General features: G+C 37.3%; 1 protein-coding gene across 2 annotated transcripts in view; it reads right to left on the bottom strand.

Annotated features, from left to right (window-relative positions):
* Positions 1–19,416, bottom strand: part of SLC36A4 (solute carrier family 36 member 4) — a 104,639-nt gene that overhangs the window by 44,789 nt on the left and 40,434 nt on the right. For both annotated transcript variants that reach the window (XM_074917348.1, XM_074917355.1), the window contains 2 exons: positions 11,123–11,292; positions 5,772–5,941 (listed from right to left, as the gene is read on the bottom strand). In XM_074917348.1, the coding sequence (XP_074773449.1) occupies positions 5,772–5,941; positions 11,123–11,292 (340 nt within the window). The remainder of the gene's footprint in view (positions 1–5,771; positions 5,942–11,122; positions 11,293–19,416) is intronic.

Genomic DNA, 19,416 nt, shown 5'->3' with positions numbered 1-19,416 from the left:
TTTTTATATCACAAAGTTAACTATTCAATTTATCTGTCATTAATATTACCATTTAAAATGAACAAACTCTTATCAAAAAACTTTGTGTCTAATGACTGATAGACAAACCACTTCTGTATAAAAGTTTATCACTTAATCCTAAAAACATGTATTAAAATCTATATAGATCTTAAAATTCCTTCATGTTACCTCTGCTGCAGCTACTGAGTATTTTATTGGCACAATGTCATTAAACAGTGTAAGATATCTGGTAAACATCATGTCATCTTGTGTCTAACTGTTCAGCATCAAGAACTGTTCTTTCCTAAAACCACGTACAATTAAAATGGGGAAATATTTAGACAAGCATAACTGACAAATTCAATTAAATAACGCATTTATTCTCTTGGTAAAATTACACACTAAGCTCAGGCTATTTTTTTTTTTTTTAGAAAGCAGCTCACTAACAACTCAGTTCACGCTCAGCTGGATCAGTCATTCAATTAAACGTGTTTCATCTCAAGCTAACAATCAAACCAACTGACAATTCAACTGGTATCTCCACATACACATTCAAATGCAATATTTCTTAATTTTCATTTTAACAGGAGCACCGTGGCTGCAGGAATACAGCCCTAAATTATTAAAAAAAGAATCTGTATTTCTTCTGTGGATGAAAGATACTATTAACTGTCAACTCCAGCTTTCTCCATTGTATTTACTGATGCTCTTCAGCAGCTTTTACCAATTCACCAAAAAAATCGTTTCACCACTATCTTGAAAGCAATAAATCAAACACAACTTATTCTTTAAAAACTAAAGTACTGCTTAAATTGTTTTTTTGTATTTTATTCCTTTACTACTTCATGGATTTGCCACCACCATTCAGATGAAAACTATTTTCTCAATATTACTTTTTTTTTTTTTTTTAATTCTTCCAACACCTCCAAGAAAACACAATTTAATTTTAATGTCCTTTTGGCAGAAGACACGAGTAAAACCCTTGGTAGACAGTAAGCAAGACATTTATATTTACGTGCTACTAAATTTTTTAACCACAATTTTTGCTGAGACACATCAATAGAAGTGAATATGTTTGATGCTATTTAGCATCAATATTGACTAATGCTTGGCAGTTGCAGCTGATCATCTTCAGATCTCCTCTCCATCTCCATAAGATCAGCATGGTTTGACGCTGTTAGCACAGGAGAATTAACTGTTTAGGCTCAACAAAACCATGATCTCAGTGTCAGGTAAGCAGGGGAAGAGTAAAAACTCTTATGACATAATGACACCTTATTTCAAGCAATGCGCTAAACAGGACTCATTTGAGTAGAAGGTTTCTTTCTTGTTCTCCAAGACTAACTGGTCTCTCAAAATATAAAAGTAAAACTTCTATTGTTCTATGTAAAGATATTAACAAAACTTTTGAAAATTCAGTCAGGATGGTCCAGTTCTTTCAGAAGCAAACTAAGAAGCTTCACACTCAGATGGTTAATCCCAATATGCCGTAGCCGCAACCCCATCACATAACCGGCTCAGCGCTGAACCTTTATCCAAGCAGATACAGCAAAGACCCAAACTATTTTCTTTTAAACATATAAAATCAGGGTAAATACTTTCAACTTTATAAAAATTCCACTCTGATAAATATTTCAAAGTACTGAAGTTATCTGACACTCAAACATCCCAAACACTAAGTAAAATCTGTGAGAAAAATAAATGAAAAGCATTTACACTTCAAATAAAAATGCATATGCAACAGTAACAACCTACTGAAACTGTAAGGATGTGGTTGTACCATCTGTGCAGGATCAGATAGATTTTCTGTCCTCTTATGTCTTACAAGGAGTGTCTCCTAAGTGTTACGACATGCTAAACTGACCCACCAAAGGACAAAGTTGGCAAGTCACCAGGCAGAGGCTGCAACACAGGCACCTCCTGAAGACATGTCCTTAGGCAGGTATGTGGAGCACTCCTGGAGTGATGAACTTCCAAGCACGACCTGAGGGCAGCCAGTGAGTATCAACACAACACTGCACCTCTGTATCTGTTCTCAGTGCTTTCCAAATCCTATGGTGGCTCTCATCTCATTCCTTCTGTTTGTATGTGTCTCTGATTTCTAACTTTGCCCTTCACAGTGATGCTTACACCAGCTTTCAATCTTATTTCTGCCTAGCTAGCTACAAGACTACCTCCCACCTGCTTTCAACAACTACCAAACCCAGTCTCCAGCTCTAGTCTGGTCTTTCAACACAAGCATAGCTCATCCCTCCAGTCAGAGCACAAGGTGCTCAACTGAGTTTATAAAACAGCTTAGTGTTATGATTTATGAAATATAGCATGTCCTTCCAACTTGCTACACCATACACAGTGAAATTCAAGCAAAAGTGAAGGGAAGTACGTCTCTTGCAAATGAAATGAAGTGTTCATGTATCAAATGAAGGGGAAACTCCACCTCTCCCTCCTTTATCTTAAAATTCAAAAGCATCTGATTTGCACTTTTACTCATGCAATACTAAGATGCCATTTTAATACTAAATTGGAAGAAGGGAGAAAAGCAGTAGGGGACAAGATCTGTCAAGTCAATTGCACTCAGTTTCCTTGTTCAAAAAGTACAAACAAGGGCTATAACCAAAGGAAAAGCAGGCTTCTGCCAGTGGAGCACTCTCCCAGCAAAATGACTCCTTACAATTTGCTTCTAGCTTGAATAATAGTGCGTCAGTCTTTAAAAAGCTGCTAAGAACGGATGTGAAACTTCAGACAAGCTACTGCCACATTGTTCTTAGATCTATTTGTAACTTGCTTTCCAATATGGTAAAAAGCAATCTTTAATATGGTAAAAAACGAGCTTTAACTACCAATTCTGTCAAGAATAAGAATCCAGGTGATTGCACTGCTCCTTGGCAATGGCTCAGTGAGTCAAGACTGACCGAGTCCCAGAGCTACAACCACCCAGCCCAGCCATACACTCCCCTGCTCCAAGCTTGAAGCCTTGGCTCAGACTGGTGACATTAGGAGTCCAGTATATTTTCCACAGCGTGACCAGATAAGGTCTCTTTTGTGAAACAATACCAGAGGAAGCAGAAAAGGCAAATCTAAAAATACCTAATGTACTTGTGATCATCCTCCTGCAATGCTAAGTGCTCAAAAGTAAGCAAGTAAATCATGAAAAACCTTAGGCAATGCATACGGTTTTTTGGTTGCATGTTACATTTCCAGTCATTTGTCAAGTCCTTACTTAAAACAAACCTCACCAGACAAAAAAAAAAAAAAAAATCCCACACCACTTCAGGGTATACTTTTTCCCAGCAAAGTTTCTGATATACTACAATGATAAAACAATGGCCTAATTTTTGAGTAATCCAAAAGCCCCCAATATTAGTAAAACTGATTTTTCAAGTCTTCTCTTGAAAAATTAATGTATTAGCAACACAACTGAAGTTTATCTTTTCAAAGAATTATTTTCAAGCAAGCGGAGTCCCTTTAATCAATGTATGACCTCCGAATGGTACAGACACTACAACATATCCTGTTATCAGTACCCAGGCCGTTTAATTCTTAAAACTCAGTTTTAAAAGTTTTGGATTTTTTTCTTTCTATTAAACACCTTCTGAATCAATTTAGGAACCATGTTCTGCCCTTAGTGAAAGCAAAGCATTATTTAAATCAATTGTGTTTATAACCAGTGTTTCAATGAAAAATGACAAACAGAAGATGATTATAAGCATGGGAGCTTACTCACACAATTGTTGGTGAAAATGTATTATAGATATTGCATGTACAGAATTTGTAGAAACCACTTGAAAAAAAATGAAAAGACAACTAGGATAAATACAACATATCACATAACAGCCTGGCAAATACCAAACACTTAAGAGCAAACTTAATTTTATTTTTCTGTGCCTTGCAGCAAACAATTTAATACTCTCAAATATCCCAGTAGCACCTGTAACGCTTCAGCAGGTCCACTTTAGAGATTCACATCACAGGTAAGTTTCAACGGCACAAAACAGGTCCAATTTTACTATGCACTTTTTTTTTTTCGAAGAAATACAAATAAAGCATTCACTTTAAACTGAATCATTTTAGAGTATTTATTAAGCCTTCAGAAAAGAAACACCATAAACTGATGTTTTATAATGAAAAAAATCTGAAAAAAAAATCACAATGCACTATTGCATGAAAAGAAAAAGAAGAAAGAATACATATCAACATACCTCTGGGAAAAGGGACCCACCACAAATTAATGCTGTCCCAATTCACCCAACTGTAGTTAACTATACCTAATAGGCAACTTCTCCATTCTCAAGTCACACTCACAAGGTGCCCCAGCTCTGGTTTGTTTTCATTTCTTTTCAGCTTTCACAGATTCCTCTTCCAGATTTTAAAGCTAATTTTCTTTCTTTTTCTACTTCCTTGTAATTAGAATGCTCAACAATAAAATTGGAAAAAAAAAAACCCAAACCACAAAAACAACTATGGCTGAATATCATGGAGTCATTTATCATTTTCCCAAGTCAAAGTGCTTTTCACAGACTCTTCTCATCAGACACATCTCCGAAAACATCTTTCGCCTATAAACTCCCAAAACTTTCAGCTGTAAAAAAGAGTTTGGATCTACAAGAATTTTGGTTTTTCAAACATATTGTGGTATCATTAACAGGGCAGGTTATAAGGGGCAGATGAAGGACAACAGAGAATAAGTGGACTGGAGAGTTTACTGCGGTCCTGTAGAACCATTAAAAAGTATTTTGGAGCTTGAAGCATTTTTATCTAGATGTCTCTCAGGTATTACAAGAGCTATTAATCTATCCTCAATCTTAAAATCTTAATAGGTTGGCTATGCACCACGAAGACTAGAAGCAGAACACAGGCTATATGGTGCTTCAAGAGATTTGCACTTCATTATTCAAGAAAGCTTTTCACTTTTTGTGAAGTCAATAAGACAGCTTTGTACTAGAAACAATTTTTTATAACATCTTTGAGAAAATGTTCCTATGTTATTCAGCACTTTAGATGGGAGCTGTAAAGACAAACCTAAACTTTCTCCTCAGTCCATTATCTTCAGGAATATTGACTCCTAGATGACACCATGCTCACCATTCAGTGAGCGCTGTTGATTACTACTAGTATCTACTGTATCTAGACTGTGGTATTTAGACTGTGAGAAAAGCAGGGACACAATAGGAACGGTGGGAAAGAGTAGGGGACAAGAGAGAAAAAAATTAGGAGAAACAGGCAGTGAGGGCAGAGATACCAAATCACTTTGGAGCATTATCACCTAAAATAACTGGCCCTCCATGAACACACTGACAGGCATCATGTTTGCCAGTGCTGTTTTAAGGATACAGAGCAACACACCTTAGGCTTAATCCTCACACCGACATAACAGAAAAAAAGATTTCTCCGTGAGCAGGATGTACGGCAGATCACATAGAGGAAGGCTGACATGAAACTGCAGTGTGTGTCAGTTACCTAAAAACTCTTATTCTAAGAAAATTATTTTCAAGTTGGCAGCTTTAGAGTATTATTGGCAAAAGATATGGTTATAAAATAACTGGTCACACCTACTAAAAAAAAGTGTGGTTAAAATAGAAATACAATATTAGATTCATTTGTTCATGAAGATCAAAACATACTGAATCATTGCAACAAAATTTCAGGTTTGAAAGCCTCTGGAAAAATATATTACAAAACATGTACTTAAACAAGCCAGCCTCAACAATGCATAACAGCAAGCTTTTTTATGGATGTATAGCATATGTCTTGATGTAAGTATACATACTTACAGGTTGAGCAGACTAGTAGTGCTCTCACCACAAGCTCACTGAGTAACTTCCACTTCTGCTCCACTTTGGAGGTGACAGCCGGAATGAGAATCTCTGCAGGGACGTAGTACTGAATTGAATAGGTCACAAAAATCCCAAAGGAGTACAGAATTTTTACAGACTGATACAACCTGTTGAAAACATTTACAGAGGTTCATGTAAGTTGCAGACTCTTCATTAAAAAAATAAGATTGCTAATGACACTAAGGTTTTATATATATATTTTGAAAAATATTTTTCACCCCAGGAAACAAAAACATAACATTATCTGCTCGTGAGTTATAACAGCCTATGAAATTGCAGAAGATAAGCCAACTACCAAAATATGGACCAAAAAAAAAGTAATCATGGAATCATAATTGAATAAACTTAAAGCACAACAGGTTAAAGAGATGGCAGTTATTTGGGAAAAGAAAATTCACATAAAATATAGTCTGTACATTGATAAACTTTTCACAATGACAGTAAACACTGGATATTTTAAAGACAAATGCCAATATCCTCCAGACTTCTGCATATTTACAAAGTATTGCTAAAAAGATTTTTCACACTGGGAAGAGGGAATCTCATGAAATTTAAAACTGGAAGGAGTATCTTCTAAGGCTAGAAAATATCCATAACCAAATTTGCTTGCTATCCACACTCTCCTCTTCAAAACCACTAGGTACAGAACATCATTAAATTACTATGCCATGTCATAATATTCCATAGGGTTTATAGCAACACAAAGGAGTACCAAGTTCTAGAGCTCCAAATTGTGTCAACCTTATGCCAGTGGCATATTTTACAAAGGAAAAGAAATTGGAAAAAGAATGTATGCATGTGTGGAAGAGTTCATTCTGATGTACAAATGTCCTTCCAAACATACAGGACTGGAGCTACTGGAACTAGACAAACATCTTAGAGATCAAGCTATTTGCATCTTTTTTAAGAGACTCTGTGTTTTCTTGAAAAGTTACCTTATAATGGTTTTAAATTCTGTGCCAAAGACAAGCTACTGTCTTTCTCCAAGAGTTCAGTTACATAAAAAGTGAAATTATCTCTACACAGACTGGTAAAAGGCACAATTTACATTTTAAGAGGAGAGGAGTATTTTTGTTCTCATTAATCTCTTTCTGTTCTAGTGTTATTCCATTCTGCATGTCATCAAAGCATAGATAAAAATGTTCAGAAAATGCAACATAATGTACAGTTTATTTGTAACAGTATAGAACTCAGCTACATTTAACTTCCCTCTGCCTAAATTGGTTCAAAATACTCTACTTCTCCAAAAATATTAACTGACTTCAGATCGTCCAGCTTTCATCTTTATGGTGGGGGGTTTTTCTTCAGATCTGTGCAGAACCAAAAACCCTATGCTATGAGTAAAGGAAAAGATTATCAGTATTTATCAGAAAAAAAAAAAGTGTCATGTCAAAGGTGAAGGCAAAAAAGGATAAAAGTTTACATCTACCCTTACATAAACATCTCAGCAAGACATACAACAAAAGAGCTGTGAAGCTCAAGTATAAAATAAGTGAAACATTTTTTTTAAATGTTGAAATGGGTTGGCAGCCTAACTTTAATGTAATTTTGCAAGAACTTGTGCACCTCGCTTCTTTAAAAGTATGTTGAAAAATAACCCATATATTGGCATTGTCTTGCCAAATTTCAGATAACAAATATCTTTTCTTCCCCCAAGATAGTTAAGGTTTTTTAGATATTATGCTCATGCTCTTATCTCACATCATAATGCAGTAAAACCCATCGCTATATGGTTGCAGCATTATTGTTTTTTCCTTCATGATCTGTCTGAAGGTTTTCCTATATCTTCATCTAGACTTTTTTTAAACAAAATGTCTACAGATCTACTCCAAGGGAAGGTCTCCAAGAAACCGGGTCAAGATTTTTTGTTAAGATTAAAAAAAAAAAATAGAGTAAATCTTCCAAAAAACATGAAGTGTGAACACTCTTACCACTGTTACTTGTGGCTGAACAAACAAGTGGGAAAGAATCACCCATGCCACCAACAGTTTTAAATGTAGATGTATTTTTAATCTATGCTGCATAAACTACAAGCATTTGTCATATGTCTGCTTAAAGCCAACTGATAGAAGTTATGAGTCTTTTAGTATGATTTTCTTTCTAAGAATGCAACTAAGAACACAATCAAAGCTTTTGGGTAAAGTTTTGGTTCATTTGCCATGAGGTGTTGTATGTTCACAAATGAGAGAGGAAGTATTTCTCATTAATATCCTGTGATAACAGAAGATGATGCAAAGCAAACCAAAGCACTCAATACCCTTTTTTGCTTCAGTTCTCAAAGAGAAGTCAACTGCAACCAGAAAGCAAAGGCAACTTGCAACAGTAACAGAAGAAAAAACAGCAGCCAGAGTAGTGAGAGAACAAAGTAGATCCTTGCCTGCATCTCTCAAAACCTGGCAGGAGTCACTCAAAATGTACTCACTTTGAGTATCATAACCTATATCTGTTATTACTAAATAAAATCCAGCCAGGACTGCTTTTGGCCCCTCATCCTGGAGCCAAATGGCACAGCATGGCAAAATTTGTATCCATACAGTTCAGCTCTTTCCCACCAGAACAGGATACCTCCATCATCCTTCCTTCAACCTTTTGATGGAAGTGTTGAACACACAATCAGTAATGGTTTTGGTACACTGGATTGATTTTGCCCAGTGGAATACAGATGATGAACTCAAATAACTCGGCCTTTCACGCTTCTCAATTCATCAAGTTTTCAATTTTTAATGACACTGAAAGACTGCTAACAAAAAACCCCAGCTTTTTTATTAGCTGAAAAAATAGGCAAAAGAATTAAAAATGTATATATGGGGAAAAAAGAACAATACACTTTGATTAAAAATAAATTTTGACTAACAGGTTCTAAGTTATTTGTATCAAAGGTTTGACCATCACTGTACACAACTCAATAAAGCCACAAAGACATGTTCAAAGGGACAGAAAAACTATTATATCACTTTACATGGTGACATAATGGTGTTGCTAGTTTGGAAGCCACTGCTGTTGTAACACACTTCCTTTTGACTGCTGAGCAGCTTTAAGTAATTTAGAGGAAAAAACAGAATTACTTTTCTATCAGTTCTGCAATACTGTCCTTATCCCAGAAGCTTAGATGGATTTTATCTGGTTTACAAAAAGAAAAACTGACCAGCTACCCACAATCAGCCTGTAATCCTCAGGCTTCAGAGCACCTCAAATCTTTATAAAAATAATTTCTTACAAGAAATTAAAAAACAGGATTCAAACTTTAAATACACAGTAAGCCTCTCCATTACATTATTTTTCTAACTTTAAAAGGATTCAAATATTTCAAATTAGGAAACAATTTTTATATTATTAAAGTGATTTTACTACTAAGTTAATATTATATTCCAGGCAGATAAAGATGGTTCCTTAGGCTATCTTTTAAAAAAAATCGTGTAATATCTGCAAAAAGTTAACAAAAGTCTGCCTCTTCAATTCTATATTTTAGATTTTGTTGTACCTCTTTTAAGGGAAAAAAAAAATCGAAACTAGTGTAACAAAATTTGCGTATCAATACAGCTAGACCAAATAGGACATTAATTATCCTAAGATTCCACTTGAACTGGTACCTTGTATCAATTTTGTTGAACTTTAATATGCTATAATATTTGTATGGTAGTTAACCCTTGGGATTCACAGTAAGGGAACTGTCGCACAAAGACTGTCACTTCTATCTTAACAAAGAACAGCTGGTGGAAACAACCTTCAGCCATAAGAAGATGAGACCTCAGCCAAGGACAAAGAAGAAATTTTTTATGATAAGGGTGGTGAGACGCTGGAAGAGGTTGTTCACAGAAGCTGTGGCTGCCCCCTCCCTGGCAGTGTTCAAGGCCAGGTTGGACGGGGCTTTGAGCAACCTGGGCTAGTGGAAGGTGTCCCTGCCATGGCAGAGGGGGTTGAAATACATGGTCTTTAAAGTTCCTCCCCAACAAAATTTTGTTTAGTGCTCTGGGGTACTGTCCAGGGTAAGCCAAAAACAGATGACTTATCTCTATGTATGTGCCCTGAGCAGCTTGGAGGTTATTAAACTCATATTTGCCAGTTCTCCACCTTATAGAATACCAGTTTCCATCTCTTTAATTATCTCTTTCTTTGCAGTAGGTCTGTAAAGCCATTAGGATAAATACCATCTTATCATCATATCTGCACTGTAGCCAAGAGCTATTTGAAAACTCTTATTCTAGCAATTTTTTCAACATTCATCCTTCAAGACCCATTTTATTATCATTTCATGTCAGGCAATTAAACAAACTTCCGAAGAATATCAAAAATGCATAGCTCATACTGACTCCAAGGAATGAAAATGAAGAAAAGAGAGTGAAAAAGTAACACCTGAAAATTAAGAACACTCTTTAAATGTGTTCTACTCTTTCAAAGAGTAAAAAAAGGAGTTATCATTCAGTTCAGCAAAGCAGTTTTTGTTTCACATAATTTGAGATTTCACTACTTCAATATGCTACCACAAGACACCAGAGAACAAGTAGATGTAAGCATGTAACATGTGAGACATTACTTGATCAGAATGAAAACAAAATACTTTGCAGTTTTTACACTTATGCACTGTTGATGTACCTAATTTTAGGCCCACTGGACCAAAAGGTACTAAACACATTTGAACTGTTACAGCATATATCCATCCAGAGATACAGAACTAACTTTTGCACCAGTTGAAACAGTCTTCAGGGCATCTTCAGTATGTGACATGTGAAGCTCTCAGAGCATTAAAACAAAAGCTAAAAAAAAATGATAATGTCCCTGAGTCGGTGGCAAGCAAAAGCTTGATTTTCCTGATAGGTAGCCATTATTATACATTATCCACAGATTTGCATCTGAACAACAAATCTATTCAGCTCTGCTCTCTTCTAATCCAGTTGTTTACCTGTTAAACTCAATGATTCCACTAAAAAAGGCCACTCTATTACCATGATATCCAAAGTAAAACTAGCTGTATTCAGAACTGCAATATAGCTGGTTGCAAAGCACATATTCTTCCTTCAATACACCTGGAACTGGCTCCTGCTACAGATGGAATACTTTACTATAAAGATTATTAATCTGTTTCCATATGCATTTCCTTTTAATACGAAAGAAGTTGCTGGCTAGGATCATAGCTCAACTGTAGAAGGCACAGAAATTGTATATACAGTATACTCTTAACAGAGTTTGAGCACCTATCAGTTATAAGCACGACAGAACTGAGGCATGGAACAAGCTTTGCAATGGTTTTGCCTTCCTGATTACTGGTTTTAAGTCACATATGCACTTACCATATATCTTGTGGCAGGTTTAAAGTTATGCTGCCTTTGATTTCATCCCCAAAGCGCAGATACCCCAGAGTGGCCAGTGAGATATACAAGGTCATGACAATTCCCATGCCAATGTTCAGCGCCTGTGGGAAACGAGTGGTGTCCTTCATTCTGTTTTCCAATGGAAGTACCTGTAAATAGAGGGAAAATCAATTCCATTTTATGTCCTCACAGTAAAACTCCCCTCTTTCAAAGCCAATTTCCAAAATTTTTAGGTGATTTTATTAATTAATAAGAATACTCTACAATAATGTTTTACTACCTGGAAGATTACTATGTTTTATGTACCCAATAGAAATGTTCAGTTACTGAAAAGGACCTATCCTGGTTGGAAAACAGCATCAGTGTGGAGATATAAAGCAATATTTATAGGTTAGGAATACTGAAAAGAGAAACTTATGGTGCCCAGATGAAAATACATAGGCAATATAAGTAACACGATTTCTTTTGTAAAAAAATTGTTCCAAATCCAAGGGTAATTCTATTTTTATTAGATATGTCTGCATTGTCAGCCTCCAGCATAGACAAACCTACCATGTACATGGTTGACACACAAGCTCATGCTTAGCAGTCAGCCTCAGCTCTCCCCGGGCAGAGGGAAGTTAGAGTCTATGACTACTAGAATATGTACTCACTCTCCTTTTCATCTGACTGACAGAGATAGGGCCAGGCATACTAAGCACTGTTTTTCCTAGACATAGTGTAGGTGCTTTGAGCCTGAACTACAGCCAAGTGAGCTTGCTGGGCTCGCCATCACTTCAGAGTGAAAATACAGGATTACAACTACTGCATGTAGTTTGCTGGAGAGAATGTCTTATACAGTGCACAGAAAAATATAAAATATACTTGGTAAGTTCCAACTTAAGTTTTCAGCCACCAACACAAAATTTCCAGGCCAGGCAAGAAATCCAAGTAACAAGTTCACATGCTGCTCTTCCCACCTTGAACTTCATCAGCATCACAGAATTCTTCATGTCTCAAAAGACACAAACGTGGATGTGGATGCTCCTAGACAAGCGTACTTTACCCATATCTTTCAGAACTGTACTGAGTATCATCTCAGATACTCAGTATGGGATGTATTCAAGATTACAACACCATTTTGCATGTCTCCATATAAGTAAAATGTCTACGCTTCTTTAATGAAGATTGGTAATGAACAGCTATTCAATATAGTCAGCGGAATAAAGATCACAGTTCAGCTTCTCTTTCAGTAGACATGCAGTTTACATTTGATTAACAGTAGGCCACTGTAATTAAACAAGCTTGTTGTCTCCGAGTAACACTTATGTCAAACCTAATACAGACAAAACAGTTTCAGTGCAACAGGGTTGCCCTGTAAAAGCTACTGTCCGTCATATAAAATTGCTTTTTAAATGACTGAATATTTACTGTTTTCAATTTAACCAATGTAAGTTATGAAAAAAGCAGATTCCACTGGTTAATTAACAAATTGGTGTATTTGAATTGCTGATGTATTATTTTCCACAGGACAATCATTCCTTTCCTCCTGGTCACCCACTTCCTGACCTATCACTGAGCATCACCACAGCCAATCCATCCCACATCGTTACATTTCTCATACACTAGAAATTTTCACTTGGAAACACTTGGGAACAAAGAAATCTCTAAAAAGGTGTACATTTGGAGGCATTTCAAAATTTTCACGCATCTTCAATTAAAATACATTACACAACTGAGGATCTTCTTTATATAATTCAGAGCCTCCGGTGCTGATGTTTTTCCCCCAGACAACAATCTGAGTTTGCACTGTAACTTAATGTGGTTAAGAATGCAAATTTTAAACCAGGAAGAGTTTCAAAACTTAAATCAATTTATGACAGGTGTTGAGCAGCAAGAAAAATACAAAAGGAGCCGTGGCTAGAGGTATTACTTCAGTGACACACAGAGAAAATATGTTAATTCCTCTAAATGAATTAAGCTTCTGTGTCCATATACTATCTATCATCTTTTTCACATCAAGAACTGCCACGTAGGACAGAGAGCACTTCACATTCTTTTGTCCCCAGTTGAAATTAGAATCTTTTAATGTACTTCCTTATTAAGAGCTTTGAAGGATGAAAATTACAGATTTTTCCCTTCATCTGAGTTACCCCATTCTTAACTTCCTACAAACAGACAGCATTTGGGTCTGGAGCAGTAATAGAAAAGCTCATTCAGTGTGTATCTATTAATTCTCTGGTGATTATAAGTCGAATATATTTTCTGCATAAATTCTGCCATGTTCTACAGCTTCCGGGAATCCTAACAAGCATAAATTGTTGCAGTAAGATCTTACTCCAAGCTATATTATCTCTGCAGATCCTTAATGGCAATTGCTTGCCCAGCTTACAGATATCAGGAGTCTCCTAAATTCACTGGCCCAGAGATTTGATTTCCAGAGTCTCCAGCATTCATTTCATACATTCCTGGCAGAAGGAGGACAGTGAATGACTGCCATGAAAAAATTATCATGTTTTTCCACCATGGCTCCTGGCAGGAAAGAGACCCTGGAGAATGCCGGTTCCTCTGAAATTGGAAAAGCTATCTGTAGGGGACTACAAATGGGGAAAAAAATTTCCTGTGGTTTCACAGTCAGAGGGAGCTCAAGTCAAAGACTACAGGACTGTTCATGATGATGGACCTGTTGGAGTGGGACCCAGAGGAGGGCCACAGAAGTGATCAGAGGACGGAATAGCTCTCCTATGAGGACAGGCTGAGATACTTGAGGTTGTTCAGCCTGAAAAGAAGGCTCCAGGAGACCTTATTGCAGCCTTCCAGTAGTTAAAGGGGGCTTAAAAGAAAGATGGGGACAGAGTTTTTAGCAGGGCCTACTGCAGTAGGACAAGGGGTAATGGTTTTAAACTAAAACCCGGTAGATTTAGACTAGATATGAGGAATATAAGGATATAAGGATATTTTTATGATGAGGGTAGTGAAACACTGGAACAGCTTGCCCAGAGAGTTGGTAGATGTCCCATCACTGGAAACATTCAAGGTGGGGTTGGATAGGGCTCTGAGCAACCTGATCTAGTTGAAAATGTCCTTGTTCGTGGCAGAGGGTGTTGGACTAGATGACCTTTAAAGGTCCCTTCCTACCCGAACTGTTCTATGATTCTGTGCTTTCTTTCAGAAAAAAAAAAAAGCCCTGAAGGCTATTCATAAAAATGCAGAAGTGTAAGAAACTTCCTACTCTTTAGCTACATCCTCAATTGAAATAGCAAAACATTGCACATGAATGACAAACACTGGCTATGGCCATTCTGAAAGATAGACAAGAAGAAAAGATATGTTTATATGACTGTATCAGATTTTAATAAATATTATTAGTAATGACATTTTACACATACACAATGCTTTATTACAAATGCAGAATGGTTTCCACTCCCCATCCACAGAGCAGAGCTAGAGAAAGGAGCATGCAGCACATGGCAGCATTCAGGAGGTAAGTAAGCAGCAGCTGGAAGCCAAAAGACAGCACAGGAGTTTTCCTGCTGAGCAGGAAATGTTGCAAGGCAGTGGAGGGACAGGGACCAGCCTCCTAGGCACTTAACTCCTAGGTAGCTCTACCTAGTTGGGACTGCCATTGCTGTGGGAGGGGTGTATATGGAGCCTGGAGACTGCACAAGACTGCAAAACTGCTGGACCTGAGTAACAGAGGTGGTGACTTGCTGCAGGGCAAGGTCCCAGCTGGAGTGGCCACCCCAGCATGTCAGGAATTGGACTAAGACAAATTCCTGAGGGAAGACACCATGCAGATCTGGGGCTAATGAGCTGCTCCTTCCTCAGGGCAGGCTGAGGGCAACGGTTGCCTGACATGCACAAAGTGCTCTGAATTACCAAGGCAGCATGGATTTATCAAGGATAAACCACACAGCCAACCTCGTGGCCCTTTCCAATGAACAGATCATCTCTGTGGATGAGGGGAAAGCAGTGGATGTGATTTACTATAACTGAGCAAGGCTATCTATGCAGGATCCCTCAGCACCCTTTGTAACCAAATTAGAAAGAAAAGGACTGGATGGAAGGATTACAAATTAGGAGGAAGACAGCCTGCACTAGAGGAATCAATGGGTACTGAATTCAACTGGAGACTGGTTACTTAAATTGCTCCTGGGGGGTTGATAGTAGGGGTGATGCTGATTAATATCCTCATTAATGACCTGGATAACGGAACAGAACATACCCTTAGCATGTTAGTAGATAACATCAAGTTGGGAATAGTAGTTGACACAAAGGAAAGTAGAGCCTCAGTTCAGAGGGACCCCAACAAGCTGGATGGACTGGGCAGAGAGAAACCTCACAAAGCTCAACAAAGACAAAAGCCAAGTCCTCAACACTGGACAGAATAATGCCATGCAGAAGTAGAAGCTGAGGACTGTCATAATAGGGAGAAGCTCTGCAGAAATGTACCTGGGCATCCTGATAGACAAGAAGCTGAGCGTAAGTCAGCAGCCCACCTTTATGCAGGCTGTGCATGCACATGTGCTACACACCAGCAAGCAAATAGGCAGCAGGTCAAAGAAAGTGATTCTTCCTCTCTGTGGCACTTCATACCATGTCCTGTTTTGGTCACCCAGTACAAGATAGACATATGGGGGAAGTCCAGCTGAGGGAGGTCAAGGCTAGCAAGCTGGAGTACATAAGAGGCTGAGAACTGAATTAACCCAGCCTGAAGAGAAAGCTAGGGCAGGGAATCTCCTTGAAGCCTTCAGCTAACCAAAGGAAGACAGGGCTTGCAGAGAAGACCAAGCCAATTTCTAAGAGGTGCACTGTAAAAGAATAAGAAGCAACAATCACTAGCTGCAACACAGGAAATTTTCAGTTGGACATACGGAAAAATAGTTTTATAAAGAGAACAGCTAATTGCTGGGACAGGCTACCAAGAGAGTTTGTAGAGCCTCCATTCTCAGACACTTCCATAGATCAGCTGGTGGAGTCCCAAGTAAACTGAAGGTAAACCTCTTCTTGAGCAACAATTTGGACTTGACCACCTCCACAGGTCTCTTCCAATTTAATTTTTCTGTGGTTCTATCGGTGAACATTGTTACCTCCAGCAAGATGCTGTGATTTCTCATAGGCCACATGTGAAAAAATTGATAAAGTGATTATTAGGAGGAACTCAATCTAGATATCAATATGTGAACTGAAGTAATGTGAAATCAAGAGAACAGAAAGCAAGTACCACTTACAGTCCTCACAGGCAACCTAAAACTATTGTTCTATTTTATTCTTAACAGCTGTTTAAATTTTTTGTTTTAGTTTTTAATCTTTTTACATTTCAAACTTCTTTTTACAGGCAGACAAGATTATCATACAATTGTCTATCTGAAACTTAGTTCATAAAGGAAAACAAAGAACCAGTGACATGTACTATGTCCAATGTGCTTGAGACCAGAGGAAGCATTCAAACATAGAATTTTCTAAATTCTTCCCCGTACTGCAATTTTTTATCTTTTGAATTTAAATCCAGTCAGTCTGAAGATCTATGTTTCTACAAGAAAACAAAGACTTAATTAAGAAAAATTAAAAAGCAATTTGAAAACATTATAGGATAATTCTGTTAAGCATACTAACTCTGCTTTTTAGCTATCCATTAAATCAAGTTTACTCATTAAACTCAATGTCACTTCATGCACACTAATGAGTAGGTCAGAATAAAACATACTACAGCTAAACATGTGTTTCTACATCATCAACCCCACTTTAACATGAAAGCTTTCATTTATACTGTATTTAAGGAAAATATATGCAAAAAGAAATATAGGATAATAATATCATTAGACAAAGACACATTAACAGATCTTGAAATTATATTTTAAAATGTTAACTTCTCCCTGCTTATCCTTGAGTTAGTATCAGGATTAGATGCACCTCCAAACCGAACAGATGAGGGTAGTAATGCAGCCCTTCCCACAACACAGTCCAGACGAGAGTGACCCTTCCCAGCCTCAGAGAGAACCCTTCCCAGGTTCAGGTGCTCTCTCTGAGCAGCAGTGGGCATGTCAAGTCAGTTGCTGTCACTGCAGCAGATGCTTCCCTTGGCAGAACTGATCCCCAAAGAAATTATGCAAAGAACTTGATCTGGGTTTTATACAGTATCATCTACTCCAGACATGGTGAAAAGTTCTATACCTCACAGGATTAACATGAAGCCAAGTAACAACCAATTACACATATATTACACAAACTCACTGCTCCCCAAGCTGCTAAATTCCATTAGGATCCAAAAGAACCACGAAGTGCTCATAGGGAGATAGAGGCTGACAGGAGGTATGACATGAGCCAGTGCTTGTTCTGGCACTATGTCACTGCTGGGCAGCTGCTGGATAGATTTTCACTCTAAATTTCTTCCCAGTCCCTGTATAGTCCCTGTTGCAATGACTTCAGAAAACCTAACATTTAAATTGAATGCAAAAAAGATATGGTTCTTTTCATAATGTTTTTTAGTTTTTGTTTTATTGCTTCCTTTTTGGAACACTGAAGCTGAACATGCCTTCTTGTCCTTTTTTCTGGAGCCAGAAATTAATTTCACTCTTCAATTCTTTTAAATTTTCTTTAAAAGCTAACACCATACCTAGATGATTTAAGACCTTTGCAGGAAAAAAAAACCCACATCTTTGATTCTCTCTGTCCAATACTTGCATCATAACATCTTCTCTCAAATGGGAAATTGTGTCAATTCAGTATCTCACACTAAGGCTTCTGTGTTGCTCTAAATTTGTTCAAACAACCATTTCTGCTCTAACAAGCAGTATCATTAATCTAGTCCAGTACCTCCCATGCTCTTCTGAGCTATAACCTATCACCACATATACAACCACTGCACAATCTAGTGATGAGAAATACTGTGATCACGGAAAAGTTGGGGGAATGGTCTTCTCTCCCAAGCAAAGTCACTGGGGGCAGAATACTGGAGGCGAGAGAACCATGAGATAAGTTTCAGAGTTTTGAAGATTTTTTTTTAAAAAACTTTTTTTTAATAGGTCTTTTCCCTGCTTGTCATTTCCAAGTGCTTCCTTCATGCTCTTTCTCCCCCATTTCACACTAGTCCCTTGTCATAGCCCTAAAACCCTATGAAATCAGGTATTTTAGACAAAGCTGATCCTTTTCATAATTTCTCTCATTTTCCTCCCTCCTCAATTGAATAAATTCTCCAAGTTTTTCTCCATCTCTGCTTCACAGAGATCTTTCTATCATTTGGAGACACTGGCACATGTTGCTGCTATTATCTTCCTTGAAACTTAATACATGATTCTTCTAGTAACCGTCAACCTTTGGTTTCTTAATTTACAAAATAAGCATAATCCTTTCATCCACCAAATAAATTCAAAAGTACCCATCATTTACTGGTAAAGAAGCATAATTGAATCTTTGAAATAACCTGGCTAATCTATCATCATCCATGATGCAAAGTATTTTCCCTTTCATTTCAAGCTGCATGAAGCAGGTATAAACATCGCCCAGTAATACCACTGTCTCCTCATTCCTTGCCTTGAATATCCTGCTACAATCAGTCTTTCTACAACTAAGCTGCAGGGGGCTGTCTAATTCTAATCAGAAATCTCTAAAGTACAGTTTATATGACTGGTCCAAAAAAACCCACAAGAGAATTCAGCCTGCAAATAATCAGATAAACTGATTTAATTCTCATGGCCACTAAAAACTAATCTTGTAATGGGAAACTTAATAGCAGACAAGCTTAACGTTTAAATACACAAGGTCATCTTTCCCTTTTACAGGAAATACCACTAAAATAGCAAGAATGAAGCAATCCTCCATCCCTTACACTTTTAAAATAAGTATTTCAGGTAGAAGAGATAGCTATACAGATGTTTTAATTCGTTTAAGGTACAGACAACTCAAGAACTTTGGAAAATTAAAACCAATGTATTTACAAACATTAATTAAAAGAAAGAAATCTGTAATCATGATCTTCTGCAACAAAATAAAACTATGTTCATACAAAGCAATAAGGCTGAGGTAGCTGATATCAAAGGTATTCAAGATATGTAAACATAAATTCTACTACTTAATTCACAAAACCAGAAGATTATATCCTCAGTAAACCAATGTAGCTCAGACCTGGTCCCTTCATTCTTGCCTGCAAAGCATACCAATTAATTAGTTGGTTCACTGAAAGGTGGCTCTACAAACCTACAGCATCCCGGGGAACTGTCTGCAGAAAAAGTATGGTTTCTCCAAGTAAAATAATGATCATAGCATATGTCTGTGACATTGCTATGCTTTCCTTG

Source organism: Athene noctua, chromosome 1, assembly GCF_965140245.1.
Source record: "Athene noctua chromosome 1, bAthNoc1.hap1.1, whole genome shotgun sequence".
In the NCBI taxonomy this organism is placed as follows: Eukaryota; Metazoa; Chordata; class Aves; order Strigiformes; family Strigidae; genus Athene; species Athene noctua.
Note: the sequence above shows the minus strand (reverse complement) of the source record. Positions and strands in the feature narration are given on the sequence as shown.